This window comes from Balaenoptera borealis (assembly GCF_965194805.1).
Source record: "Balaenoptera borealis genome assembly, chromosome: 7".
In the NCBI taxonomy this organism is placed as follows: domain Eukaryota; kingdom Metazoa; phylum Chordata; class Mammalia; order Artiodactyla; family Balaenopteridae; genus Balaenoptera; species Balaenoptera borealis.
In genome coordinates, this window is record NC_138864.1 from 6801129 (window position 1) to 6813548 (window position 12420).

A 12420-nucleotide genomic window follows, 5' to 3' on the forward strand; every position below is an offset into this window, starting at 1 on the left:
TACACATGCCTGGAACCAGTCTAAGCTTGCATGACTCAACAGAGGACCTGTCTGCCTATCTGTGACGCCTTGAGGTATCATACAACATTTTGCCGGTATCTTCACTTACAAATTGATCTCTAAATCCAAGCCCTCAATATAGACCACCTCAGGGCGGGGTGGGAAGGTGGATTTGGGATTTTTTACTTTCATCTTGCTCTTGTTCACCAGGAGCACCATCAAATCTATGGGACAACTTGCTCTTGCTTTGCTTAGTGATGACTAAGCCTCGAGCCTGTCAGAATTAGCCCTAAAGGATGCAGTGAGCCCTGTGGGCAGAGCCAGAGGACACACTAAGCTTCATTAAGGTTTCTCAGCTCTATCAGCCCCATCTGAGGACGGAACACTGAAAACCAAGTCAGACAAAACTCCGGGTCAGCTCTGGAGTCTGTCTCCTTCTTCTTGTTTTGTTTTCTTTGAAGGCACAGCCAATATCTACTTTCTAGTTGATTTTCACTCTGTGCCTTCGTTTGAAAGATTTCCAGTTTTTACTGAGCCGACTTGCATCTGCGTTGGCCTTACACTATTATTTCTCCGATATATGCACAGAATCGCAGTGCTGTGAGATGCCCCACTCTAAGAGGGGTCCCCGTCAACACGCTGTGTTCTGCGTTTCCCTTTGAAAGTCAGGCCACATGTTAGCAAGTAACAGGGTTCGAGGTTTAATAAACAGCCCTGTTTGCCTGTGTGGCACCCAGTGTTTCCCGAACTCATCTGAGGACTGGAGAACTTTTTTTCTGTTCACGTGTATGGAAGAGTTTTTAATGCGCAAAATCAGTATTACTCAGAGGAGGTTTTAAGCAGCTGCTCAGACGTTTCCTCGGGACTGTTCAGCAGCCCAGACGCAAGGTCCCCTCCAGGGAGCCGTGCTCACCTGTGTGGTCAGCCCCCAGTCCGGGCCTTCCTCACACGGAGCTGCGTCCCCTCCGCAGACGTCCTCCCCATGTGGTGACATCAAGTTCAGTCGGAGAAGATAACCCTCAGAGCGCCGGCCACATGGGCTAAGGTCCAAGCAGGAGCAGGTAGGTGGTGCTTACCTTCCAGCTCTTCGTCCAGTTCTGCAAGGGTTTTCTGGAACTGGCCAGTCATGAATAGGTCTTCATCCTCACGTGAGGCTGGAGCAACTTTTCCATTTCTAGGGAAGACCAAGGAGAAGGGGAGGGCATTCGTTCATCTCATTATTTACGTAATTCACTCTTTTCTGGAAATATCCGAAGAAGGTACAACTCATAGTCAAATTCATGCAGTTCCAAAGGCATTGGACCACTGCTGCCCTTGGACCTACTGGGAAGCAGATGGTGTGTGTGTGTGTGTGTGTGTGTGTGTGTGGTACACAATGATCACCACCACCACAGCAAACCTCAGGGCAGCAGTGACACTGGTGACAGCCTCCCCAGCACATCCCCCTCCCCAGGCCCCCTGGGGTTTTAACTGGATGGGGGAAATGCCCACAGCGGGGGGCTGCACAGTGCCCTCTGTGCCTCATGCAGCCTTCCCACGCGGGGACCTACTTGGGGCTTTTTTGCCCGGATCATCCTATGATGAACCTCACAAGCAGATGTAAGGCAGGTAAGGTGCTTATTGCTGCTTCACAGAGAGGCAACCGCGTGAGCTAAGGATGGAGCAGCCCAAGCTCACAGGGGTTCCAGAACTGGGGGGGGGGCTGGCCACGTCTGTATCCAGAGGTGCTGCGTGGCGCTGCCACCCGGGCATCCAGAGAGATGTCCTCCCACCCCTCCCCCCACCTCCCCCCGCCAAGGAGAGCTGGACCTTCCTTATCTGCGTCCCTGGACAGCGGCATCCACAAGACAACGGCTGCCAAAGCAATTTGAAAGCAGCCTTTGCAAAGGCTCTTGTCTCTGTTTTCTTGCTGTGCCAAGAACAGAGACACATATGGCGTGATTGTCCCTCTTCAGTGAAAGCTGAAGGTCTTTCCCGCTGACCGTTAAAATCGAGGACCGATTTCCATCATTACTAATCAGGCCGAGATAATGATGCTTGAAATGTGCTTTGTACCATCCTCACTTATGTAGCAAAGTTTGTGTTCTGATAAATGAGTCTTTCTTACTTGGTGATCGTGTCCCTTTGGAGCCAGGAAGTGGCTTCCAGACCCGTCTCAGCTAATGTCCTCTGACACGGCAAACAAAGAGCGTTGGCCGAGACCTGTGTGGCTGTGGACCAACTAACAACGACCATGGGAGGCTCAAGGCTGCCTTTCCTGTTGCTTTTGCCCCAAGACTTAATTGAATGCATTTACTAAACTTGTGTTTTTCTCTTTCATGGAATGTGGTGGTTTAAGTAAATCTCATTTAAGTATTCAATAAAGTATATGGCAGAGAAAAAAATGGAAAGGGCTCTATAAAGCAGTGTTTGAAATGGAAAACAGAGCACTTTTCAAATGCTGGCTCCTACTTTAAGTTGTTTAAAGTCCAGCCAAACGAAATTATATCTATACTTTTCCTTCAAAGTATTTGCCTGTCCTTCAAAGTATGCAAAATCACACTGTTCCATGGGAACAGAATGATATTAATAAGAATTAAAAACTATAGCACAGGGAACTACACTCAGTATTTTGTAACAACCAATAAGGGGAAAGAATCTGAAAAAGAATATATATATACACATATATATATGTATATGCATATATATATATATATTCACTTAGTTGTATACCTGAAACTAATACAACATGGTAAATCAACTATACTTCAATAAAAACTAAACTAAACTAAAATAATGCACCCTTTGAAGAAAAAGAATCAAAAAGTAATTTAGAAGTTCCACTGATGATATTATTTCATAAAGCTTAAACTGGAGAAAGAAGATCACGCCAAACTGATGACAACTCAGTGAATCTGAGACTCTCACACTTGTTGCTCCTGGTGTTAACCGGAAAGAAATGGGAATGTGTACATCAAGAAGCAAAAGCATAGCTGTAATTATGTAGCTGTAGGAACTTTGGTTCATTAGCCTCTCTTTTGATAATTTGCCTTAAGAAAATAATGCTATGGAAGGAAAAACATAAACACCACCATGTTCATCATATTCATGGGGCGGTCTCTACAGCTTCCGGCAGCAGGAAGTCCCCTCCGTCACTGCATCCATATGACGACCATGACATGTAGGTGGAAACACAGATCACTGCTTAAGCCGGCATGTCACGTGAAGAACTCAAGACATACAACTCCATACAGGATGGTCATGATGATTGAAAAGTAACCTGTGTCTGTGGACAAGGGTGAGGCAGAAATCTAGGCACCATCGCCAACCAGTGTGATGTGTTGAAATGGATGGATTACGGCAAATATTTTATACCTTTTTTTTTGAAGTAGGCTCATTTTGGTACAAAGCAGCTTGAATGATAAGGCAATGTTCAAAATGGGCAACACTTAAAATGATCCTTTGGTCCTCTAATGAGTACTAATTCTTTTATGAAAAGCAGTTTACATGTTTGTGATACCATGCCCAATACACATGGCATGCTGTGTTTATAATTTTATTTTGTTACTGAGTACCTAGCAATCCCTGTGATGATCCTAAACCAGTGTGTGACAATCCTAAATCCTCAAGGAGGCACTGCAGCAAGGCCTGAGGCAGCCCTTCCCCACGCTCCTCCCACCCAGGCTCCGGCCTGAGCTGCCTGGTCTAACCATCAGTGGCAAAGCCCCAAGCTCAGGGCTTCAGACCTGTTCTCTGCCTGCCCATCTCACCTCCCGTGCGGGCCCTCTTGTGAAGTCTGGAGTCCCTATACCGACTCCTCTGCCCTCCGCCTGGCTCAGCCTTCCTGCCCGCCCTTTTCCTCCCCGTCTGCCTCTTGTACACGTCCCAGGTTTGCCCCAGATGCTCAGCTCCACACTCTGCTGACACACCCCACCCACCTCTCACCTGACCTTGCTCTTGACGCCCCAGTGTGGACCTGGTTCCCCGGGGACTTGCTTGTCCAGGAGGAGAGAGTGGACACATGACAGAAGCCACCGGCCTTGGGAGCGCTGTGGAGGGAGGGAGCCCAGGTCCTTGGCCAGTGCTTCTCCCAAGGCTGCCGAGCACCTTCGGGGCGGGGCAAGGCCAGGCCTGTGGACCCCTTGGCGTCTGCAGCCGGTGCCTCCCCTGATGCGGGATAGGACCTGCCACACTCTGGATTCTGGGCTTCTGGGTGAATGGGTCATCTGGCAAAAGCCCAAACCGGTGTGATGTATCTATTATGCTTTCCAATGTACAGCTTCAGGAGGGGGAGATTTAGCAGAACTTGCTTTTCCTTCCTCACCCACCCCATCCACTTCTCCTCAAAGGGTTGCCGATGGATTACAGCTTTTCCTCTCTCCCTGTAACAGCCAGTTGGAAGCACTTGGTCCCTGGGCTTGGAGGGCAGATTCTGTGGGCTCAGCAGGAGGGCCCTCGTGCGTGCCCCTGAAGCATCACAGTTGGCCAGAAGCGCCAGCACCTCTTTTTAGCTGAAAGTCAACTGCGCAGATGTTCCTTTCCCAGGCATCATTCCTCATGCCCCACACACACCCCAGTCTAAGATAGACAGTTTCTTATGGACAGTTTGTTTTGGTTTAAGACCAAGGGAATGAAGGGCAAACAAGCAGCACAGGCATTCCGATACCAGCTGCACGTGTTGGATAAACATTACCGGGAGCCTTCCCTCCCACGGAGGGTCACACTGCCAAGGACACAGCCACGGACAAGCCACTGCTGCCTAACGTCTGTGGCTCTGCTGGCCTCAAGCGGGAGTCTTCCCAGGAAGTGGAGCAGCCTCGGGGGCGGGGGCTGGTGATGGCCTCACCCACTCCCATGGGAGAACTAACAGCAGTCACGAGAAATCAGTACCCAGGCAAATAGGTGCTTTTTCATTAAAAAAAAAAATTTATATGAGAAAGAAAAAAGCACGGGCTGATTCTGCCCCATTCCAGCACATCAAGTCATTTTTCTTTTTGATGTGGCTAGGAAAGTTTCTTTAGGTAATTTACCCAGTTGCAGAAAACAAGCAAAGTCTGAGAGGAAAAAGATGTCCTTTTCAGGCAGCAGTTCAACTGCTGACAACAACCAAACCAACCCATGCGATTTCAAAACAGTTACTTGATAAACTAAAGGTAAGAAGCCTGGGAAAATAGATGGCTGATGACAGTAATATGTGCTTAACTTCCCCATTCCATGTACAAATGGTCCTGTATTTATAAAGCTTCAGAGTTCTAGAACAACAGGGTCCAATAGAAATGTAATATGAGCTACACATGTAATTTAAAATCTTCTTGTAGTCACATTAAAAAGGTAAAAAGTAAGCAAGATTATTTTTCATTAAATACTTTAATGTTAATTTTCCTTAACTTTAATCAGTATACTGTAACTCAACATTTAACCCAAATTATTATCATCATTTCCATATAATTAATATAAAAAAGTTCATTTTTTCATATGTTTGGTGCAATTGCACTCTCACAGCACGTCTCAGTTTGGGCTACCCATCTGGCGGGCTCAGTAGCCAAAGTTAGCTGGTAGCTACTGTACCTACAGCATAATTCTCCAAGATCTTAAATGTTTGTAAATACTCCTTTGTTAGCGTAGTTACAAAGTTTCAGGGTTCTGAAAGGTATTAAATGTTTCTAAATGCTCTTGTGGGCACAAAGTTCCTGTAGTTACAAAATTGCAGGGTTCTAGAAGATAAACTATTTCTAAATGTTTCTGTGGTCACAAAGTTCTCATAGTTACAAAGTTTCAGGATCTAGAATATATAAAATGTTTCTAAATGATGCTAGAGTCACAAAGTTCCTTCCTATAACTACAAAGCTGCAGAGGTCTAGAAGGTATAAAACATCTCTAAACCCTCCTAGGTCACAGAGCTCCTCTAGTTTCAAAGTTCCAGGGCTGAAAAGCCAGGACCGGAGCCCAGCTCCTCCACCCATGACCTGCGTATTCTCAGTTCCGTAAGCGTCGTGAAATCATCAGCCCTGCAGATAACAGCGGCACAGCTTCTCACTTCCACAGCCCTCACGTCCACCACTCACGGACGGGTGGGGGCTGAGAACGAGCTTACGGAGTGCCAGGCGGAAGGTGGGCAGGCAGCAGACAATACAGGGAGACGCCCTTCCCCTGGAGAAACTACAGTTTCTGTCTTTTGAGGCTCTACACATGATTTCAGTGTGGTTCTACTGTTAAAAAAAAACAGAGCCTGTAACCCACTTACCCAATCTGTCTCATTGACTCCTTACAGCGTTTCTGTGGAACTAGTGTCCCCCAAAGGGATCCCAGGACTGAGAGCTTCACAGTATTGATACACAGATGGATAAGTTGCCTGATTACAGCAAGATTGCCTTCAGGATTCGAGAGTTTAGAAATAGTGCTAGTCTCTCCCCCATCTATCTATCGGTACACAAGTATGAGCATATGTTCTTTTCAAACAAAGATGTTATAAATAGTTTAATGAGGCAGATCGTCAGAGGTAGACACAGGTTATAAGGATTTCCAACAAATCAAGTTTCTACCCTTCCTCAGGCAGTTTAAAATAAACAACATCAACAACAACAATAATAACACCAGCCATCAATTTCTGAAGCCTGGCAATATGTTAGGCACTATTCTAAGGGGTGGTATTGCAGACCTCGATTGTACTGACAAGAAAATAGAAGTGAGAGGTCAATCCCCCAAACTACAATGAGGTATCACCTCACACTAGTCAGAATGGACATCATCAAAAATTCTACAAATAACAAGTGCCGGAGAGGGTGTGGAGAAAAGGGAACCTTCCTACCTTGTTAGTGAGAATGTAAATTGGTGCAGCCATTGTGGAAAACAGTATGGAGGTTCCTTAAAAAACTAAAAATAGAATTACCATATAATCCTGCAATCCCACTCCTGGGCATGTATCCAGAGAAAAATATAATTTGAAAAGATACATGCACCCCAGTGTTCATAGCAGCCCTATCTGCAATAGCTAAGACTTGGAAGCAGCCTAAATGTCTATTGACAGAGGAATGGATAAAGAAGATGTGGTACATATATACCATGGAATACTACTCAGCCATAAAAGGAAATGAAATGATGCCATTTGTAGCAACATGGATGGACCTAGAGATGATCATGCTAAGTGAAGTTAGCCAGACAAAGACAAATATCTCATGATATCGCTTATATGTGGAATCTAAGGGCAAAAAATGATATAAATGAACTTATATGCAAAACAGAAATAGACCCAAAGATATAGAAAACAAACTTGTGGTTACGAAGACGGTAAAGGGGGGAGGGATAAATTAGGAGTTTGGGATTAACAGATACACTACTATATTTAAAACAGATAACCAACAAGGACCTACTATAGAGAACAGGGAACTACACTCAATATTTTGTAATAACCTATAAGGGCTTCCCTTGTGGTGCAGTGGTTAAGAATCCCCCAGCCAATGCAGGCGACATGGGTTCGATCCCTGGTCTGGGAAGATCCCACATGCTGTGGAGCAGCTAAGCCTGAGTGCCACAACTACTGAGCCTGTGCTCTAGAGCCCACGAGCCACAACTACTGAGCCCACGTGCCACAGCTACTGAAGCCCGCGTGTCTAGAGCCCATGCTCCGCAACAAGAGAAGCCACGACAAGGAGAAGTGCGTGCACCGAAACGAAGAGTAGCCCCTGCTCGCCGCAACTAGAGAAAGCCCACGTGCAGCAACAAAGACCCAACACAGCCAAAAATAAAATAACTTAATTAAGTAAATTTAGAAAAAAAGAATATATATATATATATATATATATATATATATATATATATATATATATGAATCACTTTGCTATGCACCTGAAACTAACACAACATTGTAAATCAACTATACTTCAATTTAAAAAAAAGAAGTGAGAGGTCAAGTCATTGGCCCAGGGCAGCGTCACCAGCAACAGGCAGGGCAGATATGATGTCAGGCAGTCTTCACATCGTGTTGCTCTTTAAGTATTAGGAGAGCTGGCCTGGGTCATACACGAAGGAAAGATGCAGCTGGCAGGAGATCGTTCATGGGTGACACAACTCCCACCCAGGGCAGGACTGTGTGGAAGCCACTCCTAGGTGTCCCCACCATGAGGGGCAATCACCACATGGGCTGAATTCTTCCTGAAGGAGATTATTTACTGGCTGTGCTAAATTTAGAGGAGGACTCCTGGAATTTGATGTCCCACTTACAGGGTCAAGTTTGAATTGAGGGCATAGATGTATTCTTCAACGCAAACTATAATTGGATCTAATCGCGTGACTGGATAGAAAACATCCCATTTTCAGATCACGGCACACAACGCACACTCTAAGCATTCCCAAGCCTTCACCCTTGCTCTCCTTAGAAGGCTGGTATTTATCCTTGAGACTTTTCAATGCAAGATCTTGGCTGTCAGGGCATTCGATGGAGGCCAGCCAGCGCTGCCCTTGAGGACGCTGGAGCCGCGGCAGCAAGGAGCAGAGCCTCCAAATTAAGTGCATGAGCAGAAGCCGTGCGCTTTGCCACTAGACCGAATAGTTTAAGAAAAATGCTTTCAGCTGAAGCCAACCCCACAGACGCTCTTTGGACAGGCTGCAGCAGCTCCGGAGCAAACAGTCCTTGCCTCCAATTTGTCAAAGTGGGACCCCAGGCAATCCCAGCCAAAGAAGTCTGGATGAATTTGCTATCTGCAAAATAGCAGATGGCAGAGAGAGGAGAAACAGCCCGGCAAACTAAAACTTTACAGACCTTACAAACTGGGGTCTTTGCAGGTCACAAAGGTTCTTCCACTGTTCCCTCCAATACTTAATGAATCTCCAAGTATCAGAGGGGTGGCGATAGTATAGGGCACCCTGGCAAAGTTGAAAACCACAAACACTCCTTATTTCCCCTGGGAACTGGTGCCCCAGTGGAGATTCTGCAAGCTGAGGGTGTCTGAGACTGTTGGGGACAGCTTCACCATCCATCAGAACCCATGTCCCATTTGGGGAGACCTAGCCATGCCCATCATGGCAAAGGGTAACTTCTGCTCCTGAGCCTCTGGCGTCTGGCATTCCAAGGATGGAGAGGCCTCACTGTCACAGCCAGGTCCTGGATCATCACAGGAAGAACACCCCTCCTGGGAACACAAATGCCACCTTAGGATGATGAGCTGCAGAATCCAGGTGTCAGAATCTATGCTGGGCAGAGCCAGGAGGTGGATTCAGGGCCCAGCAGTAGGCACCAAGATCAGGGTACCAGCCCCTTCAAGTGGCCTCCCTTTCTAAATGTGGTCCAGGGGCATCCATCTCAGGGCACAGGAAGGGAAGAGCTGGCCGGCTGACTGAGTACACATCTGCCCTTGTCGCCAGGCCTGACCTCTCCTGGGAGAGCAGGGGGTCAGAAACCACGTTCTTTGTGACTGTTTCTCTCCATCACTGAACACGTGTGCCCCTGGGCAGTGTTCTGCTCCGGGGCCCTTTCCAGGTGGCCGAGGTCAAGACCACACCTCCATGAACAATGGTGGGCTCTGCTCTCAGGCCATTTCAGCTTGATTCTGGGCTACCAACCCCCAAGCACGGGTTGTCATCTCATTGAACTTGACCCCGGGCCAGTCTGGACACCTGCCATCATCTGCTCCATTGTGGATCACACAAATTTTGCAGACTTGCTCCCTGGGCCAGGACTGGTCGGCCCCTGAAGTCTGACCCAACCCTCCCCTCTCCCTTCAGGCTTCAGTGCCTTTTTGCTGTCCCAACTCTCAAGGCCCTATTCTCAGACAGAACCTCAGAGCACATCACTGGAATGCACCATGTTCACCAGAAGCAGTGTATTCTCTGTCTCTCTATCCATGTATCTGAGGTGCGTATTTGTAAATGCCGTAAGTGTGACAGTGCACAAGGGGGATGCCCTAGGACGGCATCTCCCAAATGGTGCTCAGCGGAACACTCATTCTAAAGGATATTAAGAGGCAGGCAGAGGGGAAAACTTACACAGGTTGCTTTGCTGCAGAATTTGTAAGAGACTTTATCTTCTCCTCTTCCAAGAGAAGAATGTGGAACTTCCCAAATATATTGTGAAGCGATATTTTTCAAGAGATATATCCCAGGAAATACCTGAGTAATTGTAGCGTTTCCAAAGTTGGCAAATGAGCGAGCAGAGGAGGATGGACCAAGGCCTCCAGCGGTCAGTGGAGCGCACATCTGGGACCGGCCTGCCCAGCATGCAGATGTGTTTTGTTTGGCCCTGAAAGTCTGAATTGGTTGCCAAGATTTAAAATCTGGGAGACCTAAATCTCTCAGATGGGGAGGGGACTGGATTCTGGATGGCAGGTGGGTCACAGCCCTTGAGGAACCACCCGTCCTCCCGGCTACGATACAAGGGCCGTCTCCACGTGGGGACCTTGTCCATCTTTTCGTCTTTCCAGCTCCTGTCCCATCCTAGGCCCAGTGCCCACCGCTGTGCATCAGTACCGTTTGTATCCAAGGAGGGAAGTGAAATCAGCCTCCGGGGGACAATCTCCGGGTCTGCCACCTGCTTTCTAGTCCCCATCTTCATTTCTTGCATCTGAATATTTTTCAAGTTCTAACTTTAAGGCTATTCCTCCCATAACCAGAGTCTTTACAAAAGTGGAAATGTTACCTGGTTGACAAACATATGGGGAAAGCTCAGCTTCCATGGGAATCAGAGAAAAAGAAATGAAAGCAATTAACATTTATAGCCTTAAAAAAAAAAATTGGGGAGACCTCACATAAAAATCTAGATGTCTGTCTTCTCTTCCAACGCCGGCCACACTGGGTCTGTAATCCCTCAGGGTGACAACTGTAAGGAAGCTGTGGGGCTGCCCTCTTTAGAGAAGACTTGTGCTTTCCCCCATGCTCTGTGGCCTCTGAGTTTGTAACCCCAGCTTTCCACAGTAGGCACGGATTTTAAGTAATCCTGAAATTTATTGAAAGTTATGCATTTGGACATAAAGATGTGATACACCATGCTGAAGCCTCTGAGTATGTCTAATTTGTCAATGGAGACAACTCTTGTTTAAAAAGAAAAACCTACAGATATTCCATGAAAAATCATGGGCGGAGAGTTGATCCCAATTCTGAGGCACATAATGGAACAGCACAGACAGGACTGAGGGGCCCAGCGATCATCTTCATCTTCATTTGACTCCAAAGCCCAAAAAAGGCAAGTGGATGTGCCACGAAAATTCATGGTGCTCTGGTCCCTAAACTAACCGTGTGATTTAGTCAATGGGTCCCACCCAATGGCTATTCAAGAGGCACTGAGCATGTGCACAGGTGCCCAGTGGCTCCCACACCTGTGACACGTAGGGGGCATTATCTGCACAGATATAAGCAAAACTCGAGGCTCAGCAAAGTTAGGAGGGCCCTCGAAGGCCAAGCAACTAGTTAGTGGTGGTGGGATTCTGCATGGGTCGGTCAGGGTCCAGAGTCCCCTCCCTCCCCTCCACACTACTCTCAAATTCAGCAGCACCCTAGAGACGAGGGCAGAAAAACATGACCTGCTCCCTGTTTGGATAAAGCGTTAGATTCCAAGACCCCGTGATTATCCTGGCTGTGGCTGCAGACAACAGTACCATATTTGAACAGAAATCAGCAAGATTTTACATCTGGTCAACACCAGCAAAATCCACTGGGACTTTTGTAGGAGCATCCCTGGGGCACCGAGGTAACGTGTCTGATTAGTTTCAGATGTAGAGCTCAGGGTGTGCAATCCCAATGCAAACCGACTGAACAGATCTGAGGATTGCTGTGAAGCTCCTTTCCTTTATGTTTAGGTGGCCTGTGAAGGAAATGCCGTATTTTTTCTCTGCAAACAGGCCAACCTCAGCTCAATGCACCCTGTTTGGGGCAGAGGCGAAATGGGCCAATTGTCACCTTCTAATTTCCTGTCTAATAGAATATGAACTTGGTCTTGGAATTGTCCTTAAGATTGAAGAGCTATACTTGAACATTATTAGAGGGTGTATACAACCACCTGGGGAAATGCTCGTGATAAACTGTTAGCTAAAAATAAACCAAAATCAAATAGTATTGACACTACAATTACATTAACCAGACAGAGACTTGTGTGTTCATTTAGACAAAGCTGAAAAAAACATGAAAAATACAAAGGCATTCATTCATTTTGGTGATCAACTTATGCTTTTTTTAAAAAAAAAATCTACTTTATTTCTATTAACGTTTCTAAAACATTGTGTGACTGGTTCTTAAAATTACCTAAAAGGTAAAAAAAAAGGAGATTATAATACTAAGTGAGGTAAGCCAGACAGAGAAAGACAAATATCACATGATATCGCTTATATGTGGAATCTAAAAGAAGAAAAAAGGTACAAATAAACTTATTTCCAAAACAGAAAGAGACTTACAGACATAGAAGACAAACTTATGTTTACCAAAGGGGAAAGGGAGGTTGGGATTAACATATACAGA

At 46.4% G+C, this 12420-nt stretch overlaps 1 protein-coding gene across 14 annotated transcripts in view; it reads right to left on the reverse strand.

The window, feature by feature from the left end:
* The window catches only part of COBL (cordon-bleu WH2 repeat protein), a 273659-nt gene that overhangs the window by 16130 nt on the left and 245109 nt on the right, over window positions 1–12420 (reverse strand). For all 14 annotated transcript variants that reach the window (XM_082399294.1, XM_082399296.1, XM_082399286.1 and 11 more), the window contains one exon: window positions 1077–1174. In XM_082399294.1, coding sequence (XP_082255420.1) covers window positions 1077–1174 — 98 coding nt within the window. The remainder of the gene's footprint in view (window positions 1–1076; window positions 1175–12420) is intronic.